At 41.1% G+C, this 26,344-nt stretch overlaps 2 protein-coding genes across 2 annotated transcripts; one reads left to right on the top strand and one right to left on the bottom strand.

Moving 5' to 3' along the window:
• Nucleotides 1–25,967, top strand: pi4kab (phosphatidylinositol 4-kinase, catalytic, alpha b). Its single transcript, XM_084360557.1, has 54 exons — nt 1–194; nt 1,121–1,237; nt 1,784–1,877; nt 2,099–2,187; nt 2,276–2,348; nt 2,435–2,697; nt 2,818–2,884; nt 3,306–3,454; nt 3,569–3,634; nt 3,743–3,839; nt 3,926–4,117; nt 4,222–4,322; nt 4,600–4,729; nt 5,644–5,773; nt 5,875–5,970; nt 6,091–6,274; nt 6,921–7,024; nt 7,335–7,503; nt 7,592–7,642; nt 11,576–11,684; nt 12,095–12,231; nt 12,331–12,464; nt 12,572–12,654; nt 12,745–12,815; nt 12,921–13,045; nt 13,146–13,227; nt 13,342–13,425; nt 13,754–13,843; nt 14,098–14,217; nt 15,715–15,807; nt 15,898–16,054; nt 16,163–16,290; nt 16,420–16,578; nt 16,877–17,028; nt 17,146–17,253; nt 17,362–17,489; nt 17,914–18,072; nt 18,246–18,325; nt 18,467–18,666; nt 19,166–19,256; nt 20,041–20,208; nt 20,328–20,381; nt 20,507–20,627; nt 20,722–20,851; nt 22,159–22,302; nt 22,394–22,464; nt 22,556–22,662; nt 22,769–22,873; nt 23,010–23,135; nt 23,286–23,406; nt 24,261–24,420; nt 24,511–24,600; nt 24,690–24,773; nt 24,880–25,967. Exons 1-54 carry the CDS (start codon nt 96–98, stop codon nt 24,929–24,931), a joined length of 6,294 nt encoding a protein of 2,097 aa, XP_084216683.1. The 5' UTR covers nt 1–95; the 3' UTR covers nt 24,932–25,967.
• serpind1 (serpin peptidase inhibitor, clade D (heparin cofactor), member 1) lies at nt 8,181–11,201 on the bottom strand. The gene is made up of 7 exons (XM_084360558.1): nt 11,148–11,201; nt 10,696–10,963; nt 9,749–10,392; nt 9,451–9,599; nt 9,217–9,341; nt 8,906–9,050; nt 8,181–8,760 (listed from the first exon to the last, which is right to left on the bottom strand). The coding sequence occupies exons 2-7, from the start codon at nt 10,953–10,955 to the stop codon at nt 8,569–8,571; spliced, it is 1,515 nt and encodes a 504-aa protein (XP_084216684.1). The 5' UTR covers nt 10,956–10,963; nt 11,148–11,201; the 3' UTR covers nt 8,181–8,568.
• Nucleotides 25,968–26,344: the final 377 nt, after the last annotated feature.

Raw genomic sequence — 26,344 nt, forward strand, 5'->3', positions numbered from 1 at the left:
TCAGTTGCCGTACTGCGGCGTTGTCAGCGCCAGCTGCCGCTGCTCACTTGTTTCCTCTGCTCGCTGAGCTGAGCTCATTTGAAGTGAGGGTAAACATGTCTGTCATGGGAGGTGGTACGAGAGGCTTTTATTTCAACACAGTCCTGTCGCTGGCCCGCTCGTTAGCTGCCCACCGTCCCGCACCGGTCGAAAAGGTGAGGAAGGAGTAAACCGAGTGAGCTCCGTAAAGACACATTTGTATTCATTAGCTACCGCCAAGCAACAGGATTGATGAGGGTGTAGCTCCTCTTCCGCACAGTCGGTGGCTTATTTTGATCACCGACTTGACAGCCAGGTTAACATTTGACAGGTGTGTGCGCGTCTGTAGTTTTTGAATTGCTTTAGCCGGGTCTCCTCGACAGTATTTTCCCTGTAATGAAAGAAACGAGCAGTGCAGAAACATGTGGCGTAGCTGCTTGTGTGGTGCCAGTTACTGCATCATAGTCAGGCTTTATGAGCACTGCAGTCAAACAGGTTTACATGGTCAGAGGCGAGAGATGATAGAGAAAGGTAAACAATGACATGACAGACAGTAAGTTACCTGTTGCAAAGATGGTGAGGGCTCGATAAAAGGGTTTTTTGGACGGTACAGGAAGATCAGCGAGTTTGGAAAAAGCTGATTTGGGGGAATCAAATAAAACATACAGCAGAACATCGACCCTGTCACTGAGTATTGATATTTTAGCATGGATTATGTAATGTCAAGTGTGTTGTAGTGGGAATGTTTTGAGCTAGAGTGCCTTGCACTATAGTAGATATAATAAATACCAGTATCATGGTGACATTGTTATGGTGGGTATCAATACAGTAACTATAGTTCCCACCTTGTTTGGCAATATACAGTTACATTTTTGTTGATCGTTAGCTGGGAAATAGACAGATGATGTAGAAGACACAAACCAGTAACAAAAGTTAAATACAGCATGTAACTGTGTGCTTAATTGTAATGTATGTGCAAAACCAACTATCCTAATATTACTGTAATAAAGATACAAACATGTATTTTATTACAAAAATGTAACGCCATACAATTAGATCTAAATGTGTCATGTTTTCTAATGCTTTTTTTCCTCTCTCTCAGGTCCAGAAGCTACAATGCATGTGTCCAGTGGAGGTCCGTGGTGTTTTCACTCTAGATGTGCGTCGCAGAGATGCAGTCATTGCGCTGGCTGTTTTTCTGGTGGAATCTGGTTTACAGGTGGGTGGTGATGAGTGAAACATCGAGCTGTTACACCGTTTTAACACAGTGGGTGCATCTCAACATCGCACGTGTAGATCTTTAGGATGTCCTGGCAGGTAATGGATAATGAGTCAAATCTTTATTACATAGGGATGCTGTGGCATGATATATTTAGAAATGATTAGTATCATTATATTAGCACTATTACTTTGCTTTTGCCATCAGTCTCCCAAAGGACTCCACATATATCACCACACTAAGCTTATTCTCATAATCTGATTAAGCTGGCGATTAGACATGCAGCTGGCTGTGTAAGCCTTTAACCTAATCACCCTGAGACACAGTGTTTAATGCTTCCTGAGCTTTCTGATTAAGTAGAGATGGAGGCTTCACTTTCAGTGTTAGAGTCATGTTTGATATATTTCCTTTGACTCAGATTTGATTCAGTGTTGAAATGAACAATGCATCACATTTTTGCTACATTAGTACGGCTAATAAAAGTGCTGCTCTGTGCCTACAAGTGCAGTTGTTTGTGGTTTGTAATGATTTGCTTTACTCCGGCAGCACAAAGACATACTTGTTTCCTACTTGCTGAGCCTATTGAGCGGGCTGCCACGGGTCCAATGGATCGAAGAGAGCTCAGGAAAGAAGGGAAAGGGTAAGAACAATCCTCTTACAGTGGGGCCTTTTGCTTAACAATGACCTCTATTCACTGCCTCCAACAGTGCAGTAAGTTGTATTTTTTGTCATTCTTATTCAGTTTCAGTAGTAACTCAAGAAATATTGAGATGGTATTTATCTATTCATAAAATGTCATCAGACAGCAGCATCCTTTTTCTTGCTGCACATGTAAGTTTTTGGTCATTTTCTGCTCTTCAGATTTTCTTCCAGTTGCCGAAAACTTCAGCTTCTGTTTAGTGACTCTTTTGGCAGATGTGGCTCAGAGGGACCCAGACTCCCGACAAGAGGTCAGCTTAAAAAGTGGTAATAAAATATCATTCTTACGTCAGGATGCACTGCTGTTAAATGCAAAGTTATCACTTCTTTCCCTTCCAGATCTTGAACACTATTATGGAGGTCATGCAGGCATTGCAGGATATATGCCAAACACCTGATAATCATGACAAAGGTATATACACACACACACAAAGGCAACAACACACAAAGGTAACAACAGTCCTCCCAAATGCTTCAAAGATGCTCTCTATCCTCTAGTCTACCTGTGCAGGTATGTTGTCCCCAGCCTGCTCGGCATGACTCGAGCATTTGGCCGCTACAGCAACACGGACGAGGCTTTGCTGTCCAAGTTGTTCCCCAAAGACTCGCCTCAGGCCCGCTGCGTCACAGAGGAAACAGAGGGAGTGCGGCGCAGGTCCTTCAATGACTTTCGCTCTATTCTGCCATCCTCACTGCTTACAGTGTGCCAAAGTGACACTCTGCGCAGAAGTACCGGGACCAACCTAGATCCCTCTTCACAGGTGTGTGTATGTTGTGATGGAGCTGGTTGGACAATCAGGAGAACTAGCAGTGACTATACTCAAACAGAGTATAGTTATATTTGGTGACTGGTCAAAGAACTGTAATGTGCTGTCTCACAGGTGTGTACAGATCCAGGAGGCCACTCACCCTGCTCTCCTACAGCGCCTGGCCCACATTACTTTGAAGGTAAAACTTAAGAAAAAGAAGCTGCTTTGATTACATTTGTGTTTATCAGTTCAAACCTGGATTCTGACAACTCATCCTAGCTTAGCGCTATCAGCCATTAACATTATGTAACAACTACTAGGTGCTTGCATAGTGCTTATCTGCACTTGTACAGTATGTAATCTGAATGAGTAATATTTATGAGGGCTCTTGCATATCTCCCAATCTGTTATAATAAAGGAGTGCACCCACTGTTAAAATTGTTAGCAGAGCAGGCAGATTGCTGTTAGTGGCCAGTGATTGAGATATTTCCATCAACTTAAGTTGACTTTGACCGCATAGCAAATTTCAGCTCCCCAAAACATTAACTGTTATCCACTGCCAGTCGCTTGTTATCCAACTTGTCAGGATTTTTTATGTCCTCTGGTCTCCTTCATTTCAGGTGCCTACCTCCCAGACAGCAGCTCAGTAGATCCTGATTACTATTTCTCTACAGTCAGCTCTAGTTTCTCAGTGTCTCCTCTCTTCTTGGGTGCTGGAGATAACGAGGTGGAGGTGCCTGTTGATCTGCTGCGACAGCTCCTCAGCATGGTACAATAGCCCACTACCCATTTACAAATTACTGCCTCCTATGTTGTCTCCCATCCTGTATATCTACAGTATATTGCATCTTAAACAGTGGCTGTGCGTTTTGTCGATTTACAGGTGAAGAAGTTTGTTTCTGACCCTTTTTTGAAAACTCTGGACGACACTATGACGGAAGTGACAGAGGTAACAGTATAACTGCAGTCTGTACAAAACACTGTAAATTCAAAGTAAAATGTGTGCCATTATCAGCTAAATAATCTTCTCTGTCATTGTCTCTTCTGTTTTGTTAAGTCTAACCCTGGAATCAACCTCTGTTACAAAACCTTCAGTGACCCTCTCTATGTGTGTGTGTTCAAAATGCTGCGGGACACACTGTACTACATGAAAGGTAAAGCAACATAAATAGCGTGTTTATTATCTGTAGTTATTGTTGTATTTAAGTACTCATTTTAATGCCTTCTCCATGTTTCTCAGCCTTGCAGCCTGCATTTGTGCGAGAAGTGCACGACTTTGTGCTGGAACAGTTCAGCAGCAGTCAGTCGGAGCTGCAGCGGGTACTTCATGACACGGGGGGGTTGCTGGGGGAACAGAGCCCCCTCAAGCTTCGTTGCCAAGCCAACGCTGCCTGCGTAGACCTCATGGTGTGGGCCGTCAAAGATGAGCAAGGTAATCAATTGTAGCAGAGCTGCGTGTTCAGATGACATAATCATAGGGATATTGATTGTTTCTATTTGTTCTGGTTGCATCTGTTTTCTTTTTTTTTTGTTCAGGAGCTGAGAACTTGTGCACCAAACTGTCAGAGAAGCTGCAGTCGAAAACCTCTAGTAAAGTCATCATCGCTCACATGCCCCTGCTCATCTGCTGCCTACAGGTATAAGACTACAAGCTAGAAAGAGCGCTAAGATATGTGCTTGAATAAAAGTGAAACGTTACACAAGACACTTCATCATCATGAGATTCTACCTCGAAAATTATTATTACTAACTAAAAGTAATTAAGTGTCAGGTATCCTGTTGATTCAGTGGGTTGAGGCATGTGTTTGCCTTATTTTGAAGCTGACCAAGACGTGTGTTGCATGTCATGAATTTTTATTATCAGTTACTAAAATAAAATTTTTGTTTGATTGTCTCCCCCACCCTCTGCTTCAGGGCCTTGGTCGTCTGTGTGAGAGGTTTCCAGTAGTTGCTCACTCTACCACAACCTCTCTCAGGGATTTCCTGGTCGTTCCTTCCCCTGTTCTTATAAAACTCTACAAGTATCACAGCCAGTACAGCACAGGTACAGATATTTACTTATTTATTTATTTGATTTGTAAGGGAGGCATGTACAATAAGAAACATTAATGTTTCTATTTTATGTATTGTACAGAAGTTTTCTTAAAGCGACACAAACGTCACACACGCCCTCGCCTCTTCAGTAACAGTGTATGTTAGGCAAATTGAAAGCATCAGATTTGTATACAAAGAAAAACAAATGAAATACAAAGTCAGTGGTTGCAGACTTTAATATACAAATTACTTTACATACACTACTGGACTGAGACTTAAAACTCCCATTTTCATCAGCAGTGATTATATTGTTCTAAAATATACTATCACTCATTGTAAGGACGTTGTTGCATTCCCTCACAGAAAGATCATTTGCAATTTTGGACTTGATGGTGTGTGTCAGTTTCTATAAATCGGCTGGGGTCTACCTGTAACTCCTGATTGAAAGTAGAGTGCAGAAACAAAGTGTATTTTTTCCTAAAAATGAGAATTTATCAACAATTCGTCCACCAGGAACTTTTCTTATTCCAAATACAGCACAAATGATCAGAGCTCGGAGTTAATGGGACAGAGTGCTGATGATACAGTGACAAATACACATCAATAACAGTGTCATTGTTACATCAGGCTCCCGTCCACTATTGATCTGAGCAGAGTGTTCATTGTTGAGCTGCAACAAATCCAGACGATTGGGAATGTAATTTACGTTACTGATTTATCTGTGTTGTCCGTCGCAGCGTGCTGCTTTTTCATAGATTTGCTGCTAATTTGTTAGATTATGGAAGATAACAGGCTCCTCAGACTCAGCATTTTTTTCTTTTCTGTGCAGGATCACATGTTGTTATAATGTTTTAAATTATCATAGGTTTAAAACTTTTTTAATTCTGTGTTAATGTTTGTGTGTTTTTTCACTCTTCCTTTAAGGTACAGGAGAGATTAGGATAAATGTGACCAATGAGCACTCTCAGTCTACCTTCAACCTCCTGTCAAACAGGAAAGACCAGCCGTCCATGTACGAGCAGCTCAGAGACATTTCCATTGATAACATATGCAGGTAAAACAAACACCTGGCACAGCTGCATTAGAAAATAAGATTTTTGAGTATTTTTTTAAATTTGTCATTGTTCATGGCTGTGTGTATATCTCATCTCTCAGATGTCTAAAAGCTGGTCTGACCATGGACCATGTGATAGTGGAGGCGTTTCTGGCCAGTCTGTCCAACCGTCTATACATTTCACAGGAGAATGACAAGTGAGCAACATTTCTGGTTGGAATAAAAGCTCTATTGTGTTTTGTACTCGCCGTGAACATGTTCAAGTCCTTGACACTGATGAATAGCTACGATAAAAATAAAACTTGTCTCTCTGCCAGGGACGCCCATCTGATCCCAGATCACACCATCCGAGCACTTGGCCACATTGCAGTCGCTCTCAGAGACACTCCGAAAGTCATGGAGCACATCCTACAAATCCTTCAACAAAAGTTCTGCCTGCCTCCATCCCAGCTCGATGTCCTCATCATAGATCAGCTGGGCTGCATGGTCATTACAGGAAATGTGAGTTTAAAGATACAACGGTACATCTTTACATCTGGCATCTGGCATCTGGCATAAATTTATAGTTGAAAGGGAATCACCAGGGGGGCTTTTAAAAGTGTAAACAATTGGTATAGTTAGTAATGGTGTGCAGATTTATTTGATTGAAATGGTGTTTTAAAGGACTGTTTTTTTTTTTTATTACTGTGGCTTTAATAGAAGCAGTGCAATCTGTTTAAACCCAGAGGGGCTGACACGCTGTAATTACTGGACAGCTGCTGGCTGCTGTTTACTTGCTCAGTACAGTGTGCATATAATAATGGCTCTAATTCACACTCCACTGGCATGTAATGGAGTGCTTTTGACATCACGGTGTACCCAGAGTGCGACATACTATAATTAACAAAGGACTGGAAGCAGCTCTGACCTTTTTACAGCAGAAACAGATCACTTACAAAATACCTCCCTCAGTCCTGATACACATCTCACACATCTGCTCATGCTATCTCTGACAATGGGATTTTGATTCTGAGAAAATTGTAAATGTTTAAGTACTAAGTAAGAAGTAGATTAACCAACAAATATGAAGAAAAAAAAACAACATTTTATCCCGTGGGTGACTGCGCAGTCTGACTCGTCTCTGTCTGTCTGTCTGTCTGTCTTGTAGCAATACATCTACCAGGAGGTGTGGAACCTGTTCCAGCAGATCAGCGTGAAGGCCAGTTCAGTGGTCTACTCAGCTACCAAAGACTACAGAGATCACGGCTACAGGTCAGCATCTGCTCTTACCCTGTTCACAGACCAGTACCAGCTGCACCAGGGGAAAGCTGTCATGTTGAAGCAGGACAGAAGGACATTAATAGTTGTTGCTCTTTGCTCACTCCTCCTGATGGTCAGGAGTAGATTTATTATGTATTATGTATTATGCTCCCCTGATTTGTGTTAAATCTGTGTGTTCTGTTTTTTTTTTTATAAATAAAGGTTGAAAAATAAACATCTATTCTAAATACATTGTGCTTGTCCACATTTATGTCTATGTTTAGTATACCTGTGTTTAACTGTCCCCTCTTCCATCCTCAAGACACTGCTCTCTGGCAGTGATAAATGCTCTTGCCAACATCGCAGCCAACCTGCAGGGGGAGCAACTCGTGGACGAACTGATGGTGAACCTTTTAGAGCTGTTTGTCCAACTGGGCCTGGAAGGAAAGAGAGCCAGCGAAAGGGCCTCGGACAAAGGACCAGCGCTGAAGGTAAGTGCTTAAATGCATGACCATCTGAACACAACAGGAAATTGATAACAGCGATGTTGAATTGTTAATGGCTCTTTATCTACTGTAGGCATCAAGTAGTGCTGGGAATCTCGGAGTGCTCATTCCAGTGATTGCTGTGGTGAGTATGTGAGGTCTGCACACACCGCGGCCCCCAACAGAGCCTTTTATTTAAGTCAAGAATTTGTGTTAAAATACTGCCTTCATACACTACAGCGCAGTTAAATGATCTACGTGAGAGCCTCAGATGAATCTGAGTGGTTAGTTAGCATTCAACAAATATTTACCCTGTTAGCTGCAGTACAAACATCTGTGTCACCGGTTCACTACTGAATGATGTCACAATCGTACAACCTCGATTTTCTCTAAATATATTATTATATGTAATTATGATTAATTACTATTTACTAGTAATTAGTCTTAGTATTTATACAGTATGTGTATATATGTATATATACATAGACTTGTGATACATATATTTGTATATATTCACATAATAGCATAGTTTAATTTATTTTTTGATAATTAATTTAAAATAATATATAATATGAAGTACTAAGTTAATCTAATTTATAATAATTTGTGATTTTTAGCTGTGTATTTATAATTAAGAAAAAATAATAATGGAACAATTTAAAGATTTTCACAGCAGTTGTTGTGTAGTAGTGTTACATGTTACTTTATTTTCCCCTTTTGTGCCGTTGGTTCCACAGTCTTTCTGCAATTATTACATACAAACATTTGGTAATGACAGTTATATAATGTGTGTTTTGAGAACATTTCCCCTCTAGCCTAACTGCTAAAGATAAAACATTAACAGACAGATAACACGCATTCATTGAGTCACTGTTTGAGGAATATTAAAGAGAAGTTTAAATGTTTTTTAAGAGACTACACACACATAAAAACTTGGTATTTGATGTCACGTGTTACATATTGTGCTAAAAGAAATAGCAACAACCCAGCTATTAAAATCTGGAATGTTTTAACAAAACAGGGAATTTTTAGGGAATAGTTTAGCTGTTTCGGAGGGCTTTCTTGACAAGTTTAACTCTGTGCAGGATTGACCACTCTGCCCATGAACACAAGGCAGTCTGTGCGGTGCTCGTAGATCAGAAAGAGGAAGGGATGGTCCACAGTGAAGCGGATCTGAGAGGAGAGGGGCATGAAGCCCACCTGGGTCAGAGCAGCAGCCTCTGTCCCCTCCTCATTCACAGTGATGGTTCCCTGGTGCTTCAGCTGGGGAGAGAGATTGAGATAGTTTGTAAGGATTATTTATTACAGTTGATGAGATGTCCATAAAACCTTTTTTTTCTTAAGTTTGCCTTTTGTTACAGTTTGGTTATTTCTTAGTAAAACCATGACTAATTTAGTCTTAACTCACCCAGTTCATGGAAACTTCTTCTGAAGTCATTCCAGAGAAATCTCCACTCTCCTGGAACAAGTCAATGAGGCCCATCACCTTCATATTTGCAATCAAGTCGTAGTTCTGCTCCAGTTTAAACCGGGGTAACACCACCTCTCGAGTCCTGAAACGAGGCATAGAAAAGTTACCTCATGTTGTAACTTTTAAATATCCACTTAGTCTAAACATTCATAAGTCATAAACTCTAAAGGAGCTCCCACTGAAAAGGGTTAAAGCATGTTGTTACACTTCTCAGCTTTTCATTAGTGTGTTTGGAGAAAGCTGCTGACCTGTTTGTCATGTTTTTGAGCCATTTGCTCACGACAGTGGGCGAGATCTCCTGCTCCAAAGTCCTCATGCCAGTCATCTTCCGAGGCAAGGCAATGAGCATGCTGATGTTTCCTGTGTATGGGAGCTGAAAGGAAGAAAGTTTGCATAATTATTACGCAGCTCAGTTGATTTGTTTATGGATTGGTATCGGTGTTTTGTTGTTGAAAAATTCAAATCGGTGTGAGGCAGCCCACCTGTAGGATGTCACAGTCTAGTTCGTGGTCGGCTGCAGCCAGATAGTTCCCCTTGTTCGTCATCATGGCCACACGTACGTTTGTCTTTTCGTTTACTCGGAAGTTGCGATAGTGAGTCATTTCTTTGGGAAATTTCTGTTCCCATGTGCCTGTTTAAATAAACAAATAAGAGTCCAAGAGTGAAATAACCAAACAAAGCAGACGTGTGTTGTGATTTTACTTTAAGTTTTGCAACATGAAAATCATATGCGTCATTTGTGTGTAGGTGGAGGACGCTGTGTCCCTGTTTCTCACTCACCTTTAAAGTACAGGTAGTTGAGCAGCATCAGCACCATATTTGGGTCGACACTCTTGAGCGGTTCCCTGATCAAACCTTTGGTCAGCTTCAGGATGCGACGGTTGGCCTTGCTCAGAAAGGCAGGGTCACTGAAGTCCACTGACTGTGGCTCGGCGAAATAAAACGCTTTCGTCTCTGCGCGGAAAGCATCTTTCACCGAGACATCCTTCTTTACATAGACATCGTTTACAGAGCGTAGTGTGTAACCAAAGTTCCTCCTGAAGAGCCTGTGTGTCAGCTTCCTGAAGAGCTTGTGCACTGTTGTGTTGTCATAGTGATGGCTAGCGTTGACAAACTCGGCGAATCCCAGAGCTTTGTAGATCTGATCGTGGGTCCCAGGTCCTGCCCCTAATGACATCATCCCCATAGCGATGGAGATCCCAGCAGGCGCCAGCAGGATGTTGTCAGTCTGGTTGACGTCATTACGAAGACTTCGATAGAGGTTAAAGCCAAAACGGGCGTTGACAATGTTGAGGCGTTGGAGGCGAGACCGACCGTGGAACAGCCGCAGGAGTCTGGCACGACGAATCTTCGGGTCGGATGGTTCGGCAAAAATGTCGATGTCTGGGGCTGGTGTGGCAATCTCATCAATCTCATCCCCTTCACTGAAAAATATCATCAATTCATCAACCAGCCATTCAAAAGTAGAAACAACCTCAAAGCACATTTCATTGTACTGTACATGCTTTATCAGTAACCAGTTGTTTTTTAAAACATCTTACAGTGTTTAAACACTTCTACATATGAATATTCCCAGAAATGAATAGGGAAAATCCCATCAAGTAACTGATTGGCATCAAGTTAATGATTAGAGTTGCCTCTGTCAGACATACCTTATGCAAGTGATTTGTTTTTACTTGTTACATCATTACTTTAATCCACCAGAAAAGGCAAGAGTTCATGCTCACATGTAATCGTCACTGCCTGCAGCCAGGATCTTATCAAAATCAATATAATCTTCATCCTCAAAGCCATCAAAAATAAGGTCATTAGTGACTGTGTTTTCTTTGTGGAACTCCAGGGGGATGGCCTCCATATCCACTGCGTCCCCTTCAAAGCCTCTGGGGTCCGGTTGAGGGTCACTGAAGTGAGAGCTGAGCTCTTTGATCCCAGCCAGAGATGGACTGACCATCAGACAGGCCACAGAGATGATAGTGATGACCCACATCCTGAAGGCTGGGGCAGAGGATATGAACATTAATATGGCCTAGTTAACAACTTGAACGTCATTTAGTAGCTTTGTTTAAATTACGTTTTAATCAAATCCGTAGGACTAAAAATGATGTGTTCACCTGCTAGAAAATCAAAGTCTTCACATAAAATGCCTTTAACTGCAGTTGAAGTCTGTAAAATATCTTACCTTCACTGTGTGCTGGCGGGAAGTGCTGTGTTGCTTCTGTTCGTGGGACTAAGAGCAAAGAATTGAATACACAGCTGAACTTTGATGTGGGCTCCTCCTGAACAAATAGACCAGATCAAACAGACCAAAAAGTGCTGTGGCTGACTAAAATCTTTAACTCTTCACAATTCAGCTTATCTGGTAAAAAGATTTCATGTTAATTATACATTAAAGGCTGAGTAGTTTAGACAGATTATTTTGGCAGTTTTTGGTTTATATTATTTGCATCTTTTAATTTTTGTTGTGCGTGCAGCAAACTCAAAAAGAATTTAGCCATTTGTATTTGAAGGAATTTGTATTTTATCACTCCTTTAGACTTACTTTAAACGGAATAAGATGCTTTGAGTAAACCAATGTTAATGTCTCTTAATTTTTCACCCTTTTCACAGTTGACCAGACGACTTCCACCAATCAAAGAGGCCAAGCCACGTCTCCAGAAGCTGTTCAGGGACTTCTGGTTGTACTCTGTGGTCATGGGTTTTGCTGTGGAAGGATCAGGTGAGCAAGAGATGAACTGATTTTGTTTCGCTACGTTTTTGGTGGAAAGTTTTGCACATCTGCGCTTTCAAAGATACACTCCCATATTTTGTTAAGCAGCCAGTAGCTTCCCCAGATAATACTATCTTTTACCCTGTTAAATGTTGATGTTGTGTAACTTAGCTGTGACTTGTTTTGAGTTTCAAAAGGTGCCCACTTCCTTCATTTACTAGTAATAATAGAAATAGACATTTGTCTGTGTGATAAGGGTTTATTAAATGCGATAAAGACAGATGTTTGTGTTTTCTAGTATCAGTATTGACTCAAATATAACCAAAACATACTTAGGAGTGGTTGTTCACAAATGTAAATAATCAGAGATATTAGAAATAGCCTACTAACAACAATGGACATATATTTGGTCCTTTCAGGGCTTTGGCCAGAGGAATGGTATGAAGGTGTGTGTGAGATTGCCACCAAGTCTCCGCTTCTCACCTTTCCCAGTGGTGAACCTCTTCGTTCCGAACTGCAGTACAACTCTGCCCTGAAGAATGATACAGTCACGCCGGTAACACACACTTAAGTTTTGCAGCAGGTAGTTAAAGTATTTTAACACAGAAACAACAGAACTTGTCTCATTATCAAATTGTCCGTTTCTGTCGTCCAGGCCGAGTTGAGCGAGTTGCGGACAACCATCAGCAATCTCCTCGACCCTCCTCCTGAAGGATCTGCCCTTATTAACAAGCTAGACTTCGCCATGTCCACATACCTGCTCTCAGTCTACAGACTAGAGTACATGAGGTCAGCTCTGTCACGCTTATACTGTATATCTGGTATACTTTGTTTCTTTCTGTATATTGTGAAGTCAGATCATTACATTTTTTAATATCTCTCTTGTACTCTTTCAGGATGCTGCGATCCAACGATCCTGACAGGTTCCAGGTCATGTTTCGGTACTTTGAAGACAAAGCCATCCAGAAAGACAAATCTGGTGGGGGCTTTACACCTGTTACACTTTCGGCCATACTTTTACTCATGTTGTGTAATTCCTTTTCTCAAACTCTCTTTTCTGTCTTCACAGGCATGATGCAGTGCATTATTTGTGTCGGCGATAAGGTGTTTGACGTCTTCCTCCAGATGATGGCTGAGAAGGTAGGTAGCTCAACCACTTCTAAAGGCTGATGTCTTGGTGACTGAGTGTTTTATTCTTCAGTATCAGTGAATAACAATAAAGGCGTGCTTTTCTTCTTCTTTCAGCCGAAGACCAAAGAGCACGAGGAGGAATTGGAGCGACATGCTCAATTCTTACTGATCAACTTTAATCACACACACAAGAGGATCCGCAGAGTGGCGGACAAATATCTCTCTGGTTTGGCTGAGACGTGAGTGATATTAATCCAAAGACCTTGTCTGCCTGCATTACTTTTTCATTTCTATATAAACAGTATAAATCCTGTTTCTCATGTGTTTTACCTCTAACAGATTCCCTCATCTGCTCTGGAGCGGCCGTGTTTTAAAGACCATGTTGGACATCTTACAGACACTCTCTCTGTCACTAAGTGCTGTAAGTATCAGTGGAGGCCTGGTGTGAACAACACAATCCCTTCGGTGAAATAAGTGTTTAGATAGATGCAAATACACGTTTCAGATGCAACAAATGCCTTCTCTGTTTATTTAGGACATCCACAAAGATCAGCCGTATTATGACATTCCAGACACCCCCTACAGGATCACTGTTCCTGACACATATGAGGCCCGAGAGGTGAGTTTTGACTGTTAGTACACTTATCACCACAAGAGGGCAGCACAGTACTGGTTTTAAATATGTTAGGAGCCTGTTTCTTCCTCAGTCTTGGTTCTTTTTTAATTGTTTGATGTGTTCATCATTTAAATTATACTTTGTGATGGATGTTTATGAGATATGTTTATGATGATGACATGATTTGTTTAACTAACTAAGCCCATACATTCAATAAAATAATCAAATAAACGTATCTGCCTAGTCTCAACATGTTGGGAATTTTGTGTATTTTATTGAAATTGTGTTACAGCCCTTTTGTATTTCGCTAATAATCCTTATCTCCTTGTAGAGCATTGTGAAGGACTTTGCTGCTCGATGTGGTGAGATCCTGAAAGAGGCAATGAAATGGGCCCCTTCGGTCACAAAGTCCCATCTACAGGTGAGTTTTCTTTTAACCTTTGTGTTTCCTCCGAGTGCAGATCTCTGACATCAGAAAGATGAGGAGTTTTCAGTTAAATGGCTCATTTTAATTGCAGCTAACTAGTAGTTTTTTACATTTAAAAAAAAAATAGAAATCATTGTATATTTAGACAACAGTGAAATGTGTTTCACTGTTGCTCCAGTACTGTCCCTACGCTCTTTCCCTCTTTTCGTACGCTCATGTATCTCACCTGTCTGTTGTTTCTTGTGCAGGAGTACTTGAACAAGCACCAGAACTGGGTGTCAGGACTGTCGCAGCACACTGGCCTGGCCATGGCCACGGAGAGCATACTGCACTTCGCAGGCTACAACAGACAGAGTACTACACTCGGCGTGAGTCACACGGGCTGCATGTTTGCACACAAACCCCTTCCTCAGAATAAGGCGGGCTGAATTTAGACAAAATCACACATCCCAAGTTCATGGTAAGGTCATAGTCTGAGCTACAGAAACACTGCTTAGAGAGACACAACTCCAAATCCCATAGCAGACGGCACACTCAAGAGTTGTGTGGATAAAGGCATTAAAATATTTGGGTACTTATACACTGAAGGTATATAAGGTATATCTTCTAGTTTCCAACAACTGTCCCACAAATACAACCTCAACACAACCTATTTAAGTACTCGCAAATCAGTCACTGGGTCAAAGCAAACTCACTTCATAGATTTCCTGGCATATAGCAGGAGACCCCTCTGAAGAAACAGTTGCTCAACACTTTACATACAGCAACCAGAGCTCTAATATCAGCTGCTTATCATATTCTTAACCTTAATTGTTCTGAATATGTGATAAAGACCTCTTACTAAAAACAAGTGTGTTTAATTTAATTCATGATCTTATACAGAAAATACTTTACACCTGTTAATCTGCACAAATCTACCAATGACAGAAATGAAAAATGACAACTACAGATCTTTGAAATATGATTTGGTGTTGCCCTCTTTCTTTTTCTGCTTTTTATCCTCTTTTCTTAGTTTTGTTTTCATCAGTATCATTGACAAATGTTACATACAGAACAGCCGTGCTCCATCTGTATTTTCACTTTTTTTAAAAATCATAAAGAAAACCCAACACAACATTAGCACAGTATCAGTTTTTTCAGTCTTTTTCAATTTTTGGAAAACAGAGCAAACAAAACCAAACGAAATGTGTTTGCTACCGTTGCAGTCGGCCTCACAGGCTTGTTGATTTGATGCTTATTAACATTTGTCCAACATTAATGGCTTGGTAAGTTAACAAATGTGCCATTTAGTTGTTTTGTCAAAGCCTTTGATGTTTTGCCGAAGTGTCTTGTATCCTTTTTGCACATTTATGTGTTTATATATATATATTTTTTCTCTATGCTTTCTATAGATCTGTAAACACTGGGAGTATAGTTGTTTACAGCATTGTTTGTCCATGTGTGCATGCTTATTAGTCTGTGTGACATTATTTTGCTTGCTTTGCATTTCGTTTGTGGTGTTTGGCTTGCATTCTGCTATATCCGTCTTGTCATTTGCTTCTTTTGTTGTATTTTGTCTTTGTTAACTGCACCGAACTGCCTACCTGGTTGCTTGGCTGGTTTACGGATTTGCTGGGTACCTGGTTACTTACCTGCAATGGACTGGTGGGTTGGTTGGCTGGTTGCCCATTTGGCTAACTGGTTGTGCTGTTGCTGTCCTCCACATTGTGCCCAACATAGGCTGCTTTCCCTCAGGTTGGTCTGAACACTAAATATAGAGAGACAAGGCTCAGGCATGATACCTTAAATATATCCAGAAGTGTTAGAGTAAAGCTACGTCGTGACTGTGTGGTCCTAAGTGACCCCTAAACTGTGTTCTTCATCAGACCACCCAGCTGACGGAGAGACCAGCATGTGTGAAGAAGGACTACTCCAACTTCATGGCATCACTCAACCTGCGCAACCGCTACACAGGAGAGGTGAAGTCGTAATATTACAATAAGGATGTGACTTTCAGAGACTTTGTGCATACAGTATGATTGATACCTGTCTCTTTATGTGCTGTCTAGGTGGCTGGTATGATCCAGTTCTCAGAGGCGACTCACAGCCAGTCAGACCTCAACAAGCTGATGATCCAGCAGATGACCAGTGCTCTGGACACGCAAAACCCAGAGGCCTTCACCCAGGCCATGTTCAAGATGGCTGCCCTGCTTATAAGTACCAAAAGTGAGCAGCTCTACCTCATTGATATTTATATTTTTCAGCAACAGTGGCTGTTGTTTTTATGTTGTAATTCATTCATGGAACAATAATTATCTAAATGTTGTCTTTCAGACTGCGATGCTCTCCTCCTGCACCACCTGTGCTGGTCTCCCCTGAAGATGTTTACAGAGCACGGAATGGAAACTGCCATAGCCTGCTGGGAATGGCTCCTGGCTGCACACAACGGGGTGGAAGTGCCAGTATGTATATCCATCACTCTTCATAAAATCTTAAGAATAATTTGTTAAATTAATGTGTATGTCGGTGTAAGATACAGTACAATATATTGTAAAATAGATTAATTCTCATCTTCTCTTCCATCTGATTAGTTCATGCGTGAGATGGCTGGAGCTTGGCAGATGACAGTGGAGCAGAAGATGGGTTTGTTTTCGAAAGCTAAGGTAGAGGCTGGTCCTCTGGCTGTCTCAGAGGAGAGTCAACCTGCACCCTGCGCACCAGACGTCATCCCTCACTTCCTCTGGATAGAGGTCAGTGATATGCAGACATTTCTTGTCCTCCCCAATTTATGCCTACGGTGTAAGTCGCTTTAAACATCAGTATCCAGGTTAGCCAACCTAGTAAAATACAGCATGTTCATATTCAATCTACTGGGCTGTGAGCCTGTGACGCTACACATACTGTAGAATCATTTGCAAATATGAAACATTTAACGTTTTGTACACTGAGCCGTCTTCCACCAGTCCATATATATATAAAAATTAGTTAAGGTATTTATTAAGAGTACAACTATCACCTCTATATTCCTTCTCTATGTTCTTCTTCCAGTTTCTGGTGCAGAGGTTTGAGATAGCCAAGTACAGCAGTGCTGACCAGGTGGAGATTTTCACCGCCATTTTGCAGAGATCTCTGTCTCTGTGCGTCGGAGGACCCAAAAGCAGCCTGAACCGACATGTTGCTGCCATTGGCCCAAGATTCAGGTACTGTGTCTCTTTACCACAACGGCAGATTGGTTTTATTTTTTAAAATACCATAATAATGCGAGAAATAATGAATGCTAAGCTTGATAAAACTATTATGTCACCACCTAATTTCAGACTGCTGACTCTGGGTCTGACTCTCCTTCATGCTGATGTTGTGACAAATGCCACCATCAGAAATGTGCTTCGAGAGAAGATCTATTCCACGGCTTTTGACTATTTCAGGTAGAAAAAAATAATAATGTTTTGTTGGAAAGAATGAACTATTTTATTGTGATTTCATGAAATTACCATCTGTCTGCTAACTTGTTTGCTATCTCTGTCCTTGCGCAGTGGTGCTCCCAAATTTCCCACTCAGACAGATAAGAGGCTGAGAGAAGACATCAGTATCATGATCAAGTTCTATGCCAGTCTGCAGTCTGACAAGAAGTATCTTGCTGCCAGCCAACTGGTCCCCCCAGGTACAGCACTGACAAACAGTGGCCTCTTCTATCAGTATCATAACTGAATTATCAGCTTCACACAGCACAACAGTTTATATGTCGATTTGATTTACCATTTTTTTTAAGTTTCTAATGGGCGCATTTTCATCCCTTTTGCAGTTTTTTAAGCTAATTGCATTTTTTTGCTTGTGTAATTTAGGGCAGTGTCAGTAATGTATAATCTACCGTATAACAATGTAAACGATCAAGCATGTGGGACACTGAAGTTTGGCGTCCTTGCAGCAGCCAAGTAGAGAAGCATATTTCCCATGATGATTCACTTAAAGCCCCAACCATGATCATTTTCAAAATGAAGTTGGTATCTCAGCCTTTATATTTTACTATTTTTGATTGATGCATAATTGACTTGTAGGATAAATTAATTTCTTTTTTCCTTGTGAAGATCCACAAGACATGTCAGTGAACAGCCTGTCTGTAGTGGCAGTGACAGATAGCCGGAGCAGTCTTGATGCAGCTGTGGGCCAGAGGCAGCAGGTGGCTCAGGGATGGATCAACACCTACCCTCTGTCCTCCGGGATGTCCACCATATCCAAGAAATCAGGTCAAACACACATAAAGGATGTTAGACTTAACCCTGTGTGCTGCAAAGATGGTCACAGTGAAACTTAACCTCCATTTCTTCTTATTCATAGATGAAATACAGCATGTCCTCGCTAATATAAAGTTTTCTCTGTCATTATGTATTACTGATGTGTTACTCCTGTGCTGTTTCAGGATTATCTAAAAAAAGCAACAGAGGCTCTCAGCTGCACAAGTACTACATGAAACGCCGGACTCTTTTACTGGCTTTGCTGGTATTTACAGTTTTCCAACCACTATGCAATATTCACAACTATGCGATAATAGGGAAAATAACATTAAATTATTACATCTTCACCTGGCACCTTATTAGGCAATTATGATGAATCCCATTCCCCGTACATCTCTCTCTCCAGGCCAGCGAGATTGAGCGGCTGACGATATGGTACAATCCGTTATCCACTCAGGAGCTCGCCATTGCTACTGAACAGTCAGTGGAGACCAGCATCGCCAACTGGAGGTCCAAATACATCAGTCTGACGGAGAAACAGTGGAAGGACAACGTCAACCTGGCCTGGAGCATAGCACCTTACCTCGCCCTGCAGCTGCCGGCCAGGTACACGGAGAAACACAGTGCATTACGTCCCAAGTCTCATAGGTGTCAAACTGAAAGTGTATTAGATTTTGTCTAACAAATTAAATCCATAATAATATCCCCAACAAGCCAGTAAGGGAGGTTCTTCAAAGCCAAAATCTATAGCTTTATCCATATTGTGTTCTCTATTGTCCTCTATATTTGAACTACAACAAAGATGCAGAGTTCATAGTTGCACTTGTGACATCATCACACACCATTATTGCGTGAATGAAAATATCCTCAATTAATTAATACACTACATATTATCCTATAATATTAATACACTACATATTATCCTATATTATTATATGATATATTTACTAACATATGGCTGACGCACAGGCTATGGTTCAGTTACAGGACTGAAACCTAAGTGATCTCATCCATGCACAGTGTAGTTTATACATACGTACATGCAAGTTTATGTCAAGACAAGGGCAACTTTTGAACAGCAGCACACGTTTGATTTGTTTTTCAGGTTTAAAAACACTGAGGCTATTGTCTCTGAGGTGACTCGCCTGGTGCGAATGGATCCGGCCGCTGTGTGTGATGTTCCTGAAGCAGTGAAGGTGAGATCCTCTGCCTGCCACCACAAATCAAGAGGATGGCAGTTGTTTCCTTGGTGCTTTTATTTTGAAATAAAGGGACGACTTTTTCTCAATTTAACACTGAGAGATTGTTGTTAATTTCTCAGGGAATAATGCACAGATCTTCATGAAGTCAAATAAAAATCTGGATCCAGCGGATTTAAATGTGTTTTATTTGATATTGGATAAGGCTTAATTGAATGAAAGGGGACTGTTGGGCCTTGGCGGAGGTGTGCGCTCTACCGAGTGCCATTCTAGTTTGTTTCTTGGGTTCCCGCTACTGCCTTCCTGTGAACATGCAACATAAGTTAATTACGAGAAAAAAGTTTTTGTTTGTTTTCGCCAGACTATGTCACTTGAGAAATGTGTTATTGAAGTCATCCCTTTGCCTCCAGCTTCCCCTAGTCCTCTTCATTTAGTCATACCTGACTGAGCTCTTAATGAGCCTTGTACCTGTCTAAAGAAGAAGCAGGGGAGGCAGCGCACGGCTCTTCCCCAAAGGCCACCATAATTTAGCGGATGATCCGCCTCACCTTGACATCTCGTACTTGTTTATTCCAATCACTTTAGTAACTAATAAACACAGCTTCCTCTGGAGACTAGTTAGCACACCATCAGGCTTGAGGTCATCACCTTGCATCAGAGTCCTGTCATATTTGATGCAGAGATATGGATCCAGTGATGCATGAGTAGCATCTAACTAAGTATTAATGTAAATCTTGGAAGTTCTCAATTTACTTCCTCTCTCCTTTTTCTTTTTCTACAGTTTCTCGTGACGTGGCACACAATTGATGCTGACTCTCCAGAGCTGAGTCACATCCTGTGCTGGGCCCCAGCAGATCCCCCAACTGGACTGTCCTACTTCTCCTCCCAGTACCCTCCTCACCCCCTCACAGCCCAGTATGGGGTCAAAGTGCTCCGTTCCTTTCCTCCCGTACGCTCACATATACAGCACACACATTTGTTTTTGTTCCTTGTGCAATAAAATTACCATCGAAGTAGCACTTCTTTTTTTTTTTCTTGTGGTAAAATATTTTTTTCTACTCTTTCCAGGATGCCATTTTGTTTTACATTCCTCAGATTGTCCAAGCGCTTCGTTACGATAAGGTAAAATCAGAAAATCAGAAATTCTGAGTTAGCAGATAGTTTCAAAGCCCCACATACCTTCAGATTATTAAATAATCGGAACTTTTCATGTCTGTTTCTTTCTTTCCTGTTACAACCTGGTGTAGATGGGTTATGTGAGAGAGTACATCCTGTGGGCTGCTCAGAAGTCTCAGCTTCTGGCTCATCAGTTCATCTGGAACATGAAGACCAACATATTCCTGGACGAGGAAGGAAACCAGAAAGACCGTGAGATATTAACCCTTACTGTCTCTTTCTGAGTCAACACATGCACATCAGCAACACGTGATCATGCTAAATGTAAAACACCTTCTCCTTGCAGCTGACATTGGCGAGCTGCTGGAGCAGATGGTGGAGGAGATCACTGGCTCTCTGTCTGGCCCGGCCAAAGACTTTTACCAGAGAGAGTTTGACTTCTTCAACAAGATCACCAACGTGTCGGCCCTTATTAAGTATGAACACACTTTACATTTTTAATTTGACCCTAGAGCCCACGCTGCATGTTTAAGGCCATAAAGATATATAACATCAATTTTTCAATCACACGTTTTTTAGCTTCATCCTTACCTCGAGCTTTCATAACATTGCCCACAGTAATGATGGTATCACAATACAGCGGTTCTGCGATATTTGATTAATGTCAAGAAAATCCTCTAAGATACATCACGATGTCTGTGTAACAGAAGAAGAAAAAATACCCTTTAAAAGACAAACAGCAGGATTCATGTATTCTTTCACTACATTATGGTGTCCGTGTAACATCATTTGACAACTGAACTGAAAAGAAACAATGTACAAAAAACTCATGGAGTCTATGGTGCAGTGTAAAAAAAAGCTATAAACTGGAAGAAGGCTGAACTGCAGGAAAGCAGAACAGGTCTGGAGTTAAAATGTTTAAAGTAAGGATACGACTATGGCTCACTGAAATCTTTTCAATCTGTGCAAATTAAGTTTACAGAACTTTACACCACAAGGAGTCATGAAGTAGTGACTCTGGTAAGTCAAATTCTTGGGAATCTGTTTAGAGCACCTGCATGTTTTAAAAGAAAATATTGATATTTGGCGCCAGTGTATTGATAATGTATCACAAGAGGAAGTGATATATTGCCGAATCAATATTTTGTCCCACTCCGAATGATGCAATGTTATACCCTTATAATGACACGGAAACTTAAAGAAAAGAGAAGTCTTTTTGAAGCCAAAATGCTGATCTTTGCCAAAGGCCTCAAAGTAAAACTACTGTTTAACTTTCCTGTTAAACACATCCCTCTGCTGTAGGTAATCCTCAAGGTGTTTATGAAGTGATAACAGGTTTTCCCCTGAATCAAGATGTTTTGTTCCTTTCCCTGCCTTGTACCACCAGTGACCTACTCTCTAAATCCCTTTGTTGTTCATTTACTCGGTCAATAGTTGCTGTAATGTCTCTCTGATTATGCACCGGTCTGGAAGACACTGTAGTTTTCTGACAAGGTCCCATTACTGCTGCCTCTTACAGAGTGTTTTGTAAACCCACTAAAGGCACACAAAATTCCCCTCGGCTCTCATTACAGCACTAATTGCTGCTGTCCGGGGGAGAAACTCCTACTGTCCCCTGGCTTCCACTCTATTACTTTTCACCCCAGTGACTCCCCTCTGTGAATAACAGCAGAGCCCGACTGTCACTTGTGCTCTGAAGTCATTCAGTGAGATACCCATGCATAATATTCTCAGTGAGGTGTGGAAAATGTGTGTTCGAGTTGCTTTTGTTTGTCTTCATCAGACCTTTTCCCAAAGGCGAGGAGAGGAAGAGGGCCTGCCTGGAAGCCATGTCACAGATCAAAGTCCAACCTGGCTGTTATCTTCCCAGTAACCCAGAGGCCATAGTTTTGGATATAGACTACAAGTCTGGGACCCCCATGCAGAGGTTGGCCTCAAAACCATCTTCACAAAGAAATTTGACAGTTCACTGAATTTTTTTAAAAAGTGCTCTTACATCCCTTTGTGTCTCCGTTTAGTGCTGCCAAAGCTCCCTACCTGGCCAGGTTCAAGGTTAGGAGGTGTGGAGTCAGTGAGCTGGAAAAAGAAGGTGCCTCTATTGTTAAATAAACCTGAAATAGATATTTTATTTCTTAAATGTGTGCACGGATAAACAATGTGTCGTGACATCTTCTCCACAGGTCTGCTGTGTCGCTCAGATTCTGTAGATGAGGCGAAGAGTGAAGAGGAGGCCAAGAGGATCTGCTGGCAGGCGGCCATCTTTAAAGTGGGAGACGACTGCAGACAGGTCTCAGTTCTACACACCCAATCTCCCAGTCCATTTCATGATATCATGACTAAATTATTTCTGCTATATTCCCTCTCTTCACCGTTTCGCCCTTTGTTGTTCACAGGACATGCTGGCTCTGCAGATCATCAGCCTGTTTAAGAACATCTTCCAGCTGGTGGGCCTGGATCTCTACGTGTTTCCTTACAGAGTGGTGGCCACAGCCCCAGGAGTAAGTCCATATAAGATATTTTCTGTCTTCTTCTTTATTACTTCCTGACAGGAACTGCTGAATATTGAAAACACATTCTCCCCTAAGATGCTCAAACCACCTCTCATCCGTCCTGTTTTCTGATGTTCCTCCACAGTGTGGAGTGATTGAGTGCATCCCGGACTGCAAGTCTCGGGACCAGCTGGGCCGACAGACAGACTTCGGCATGTACGACTATTTCAGGAACCAGTACGGAGATGAATCCACACTAGCTTTCCAGAAGGTAAACGCCAAACATCACACATTTGTACAGACTTTACCAACACCAGCTACATTTAGCAGTGTAGTATAATGCAATTTTTTACCATTTACTAACCCTAACCCTACTCACTTACAAACAATCTAATATTCTGTCCAACACTTCTCTTTTCAGGCACGGTACAACTTCATCCGCAGTATGGCAGCTTACAGCTTGCTGCTCTTCCTGCTGCAGATAAAAGACAGACACAACGGCAACATCATGCTGGACAGCCAAGGCCACCTCATCCACATCGGTGTGTATTGTGTGAATTTCTTTGTGTGTTCCTACAGTAATTTCCAACAAGCGTTTCAAGACTCTACTTGCACAACTGTACCATCATTTGACGGTAATACAATGTTAGAAACTTTTATCACTATAATAGAAACCAATGGCTGTATGGAAGGGAGGGAGGGTGTGTTGTAATGGGGATCCAAAAAAATGTTTTTTGTAACTGTATTCTGGTAGTTAGAGGAAAAAAAATGTAATTAGATTACATTCAGTAAAGATTAAAAGGACAAATTTTAAAATTAAGAACAATATACTTCACAACTCTCACGTCACTCTGGTCATGAGTGACACTGAATACTCGCTAATAAGATTTTATTTGTTCATGTTTGGTATTGAAGTAATCCAAAAATACCAGAAAGTAATCAAGTTACTATTACTTTCATATTGTAATACTTGGATTACGTTACTGACTGCATTTTTTAACACATGATTAGTAACTGCATTGGAATACTTTTTAAAGTAACCCCTCCCAACCATGGCGATATGGCCCTAAAATAATATTCTGATATTTTTAGGCTATATTGCGATACACAATATATATATCTCTATATCTTTAAATCTTCTTAAAAGCACTTAATAAATGCTAGGACTGTAAGTTCAGAAAATGACATCACTTTACTGTAATGCATCCCTAAAACCAGGAAAAGACAACACTTATGCCGTATCATGATATAACGGAATCCAAACTCTAAGACAATATACAGCCTCATATCACGATAACGATATAATATGGATATATTGCCCAGGCCTATGCCATTGGTTCTGGAGTAATTCAATTAGAAATCCTAAGCTATAGTGTGTGTTTGTGTGTGTTGCCAGACTTCGGCTTCATGTTTGAAAGTTCTCCTGGCGGGAACCTCGGCTGGGAGCCAGACATCAAGCTAACCGATGAGATGGTGATGATCATGGGCGGCAAAATGGAGGCGACGCCCTTCAAGTGGTTCATGGAGATGTGCGTGAGGGGATACCTGGCTGTCAGGTGAGTAAGCAGAAGTGCCGCAGCTAATGTTCATTGCACTTCAAAGGTGGCTAACATGTAACATTAAGACAAGTTCCTTGGGTCCGTCAGGCCCTACATGGATGGAGTGGTCTCCTTGGTAACACTGATGCTGGACACGGGCCTGCCCTGCTTCAGAGGACAGACCATCAAATTGCTCAAGTGAGTGTGGATGTGTGTGCATGTGTGAGCAAATGTAAAAGAGGACAAGTATTTTGAATATCATTCGCTGTCTCTCTCCTCATATCTAGGCAGCGATTCAACCCTGGTTTGAGTGAGAAAGATGCAGCTTCCTTCATCATCAAAGTCATCCAGAACTGCTTCCTCAGCAACAGGTCGGTACAAAACAGCACTTCACATATTTCTCTTATAGTTTTGCTAATATTGGCTGTCAGAATATTCACATTGGTCCGATTGCTCTATTTTTTTTTTTACTTACAGGAGTAGAACCTACGACATGATCCAGTATTACCAAAACCAGATCCCATACTAAACGTCTGTGCCTAAGCATGTGTATATATTGGCTGGTACATGGTGTGTGTGCGTGAGTTTCGCGTGCGTGCCTTTGTTAATGTTCACCCTTGAAGATTGTGGCTCAATTCTTCCACTGATTGTTGGATGTTGTTTCCTTGTGTTCGCTTTAGCTTCTCGTTTCCTCTCGAACCATGTTTTCTTTATATTCCTTGTATGTTCCTTTATTTATTATGTTGTTATTAATTATTATTGTACATTGCACTAGCATCTTGACTCCTGTGCACTTAGAGAAAAAAGCTCTTGGTAATCTGCACGTTCAGTGAATGCTTAATCAGAGTTTGTGCCAATTTTAAATTATTTGTAATGTTCATGAATGTGGGTTCTTAAAGCTGTTGATTTTAGATGGGGTTTGAAATGTAATTGGATACTTGAAGTAGCTGAAGTAAACCGGTTTCAGTTCTGACCAATGTGGCCTATTCTGTCATCTCGTAGTTGACTGTACTACTGTGCTTCTCTTTTTAATGGACCAGTCGGATATCTTTGAACTGTAGCATGGTACTCGTCTCGTATTTAACAGTGGTGACTGACTGTATAGACATGGGTTACACTGTCTGTATTTTTGGGTTTCTGTATTTACCTCGGGAGAAACGTTGCACATAAGTTCTGGGAAATACTGGGGCTGAGTTCTGTAAATTTAGCGTTGCCAAAGGGGGGGAGGGAAAACACAATGCACACAAATCCAACTTTTCTGTTGTTTATGAATGAAGGTAAGGCACAGTTTAAATGTTGGGCAGTTGCATGAAGTTAAGAGTTAACTACCATGTAGCCTGTGTCCAACGTGGCTTTTGGTGGAAGTTATTTCAGTAATCCAAAGTGCTGTGCCCCATGTCCATATGGCTAGCTTAAGCCTTTATGTAATGTTACTGATTGTAAAGATTTTGCCTCTCTTTGTATATTTATATCCATGGCCCATTTTCTGTCTCCTTTTCTATCTTCATGCCTTTTGAATGAGAATGCATAAGATATGAAATCAAATAAAGATCTATTAACTTAAAGTTTTCTTGCTGCGGTTTCATTAATGTCATTCATTAAAAGGTCACAATTTCAAAAAGGAAGACACTGTCACATGTGACAATACATTCGCAATTGGAGTTTGCAGTTACAGCTCGCCTTCATGTGTGGACCAGGAATAAATTCAGCTCTAGTTTAAAGCTTAATTTGATACTATGTTCCAAAAAAAGGTTTATTATGCATTTGTAGGTAGAGTCATAACAACTCATAGGACTTTAAAATAAATGCAAAAACAAACCATATGAAGCACTCCTTTGGAATCAATTGGGCGAATAAAATACAATTTGTTCGCACTTTTTTGATAATTTGTGGTCATTAAATACAACTAGTTCCCTCATGTTGATTCATTTGTGCACACAGG

This window comes from Pagrus pagrus (genome assembly GCF_965226575.1).
Source record: "Pagrus pagrus genome assembly, chromosome: 8".
NCBI lineage: Eukaryota > Metazoa > Chordata > Actinopteri > Spariformes > Sparidae > Pagrus > Pagrus pagrus.

Coding starts and splice junctions, on each gene's coding strand:
- serpind1 (XM_084360558.1), bottom strand. CDS start 10,955: ATGTGGGTCATCACTATCATCTCTGTGGCCTGTCTGATGGTCAGTCCA. Junction 10,393..10,695: donor GCAGGCAGTGACGATTACAT/GTGAGCATGAAC, acceptor GATATTTTTCAG/TGAAGGGGATGAGATTGATG. Junction 9,600..9,748: donor CAACTACCTGTACTTTAAAG/GTGAGTGAGAAA, acceptor TTATTTAAACAG/GCACATGGGAACAGAAATTT.
- pi4kab (XM_084360557.1), top strand. CDS start 96: ATGTCTGTCATGGGAGGTGGTACGAGAGGCTTTTATTTCAACACAGTC. Junction 13,228..13,341: donor TCTCTCTGTCACTAAGTGCT/GTAAGTATCAGT, acceptor CTGTTTATTTAG/GACATCCACAAAGATCAGCC. Junction 16,579..16,876: donor CTCACTTCCTCTGGATAGAG/GTCAGTGATATG, acceptor TTCTTCTTCCAG/TTTCTGGTGCAGAGGTTTGA.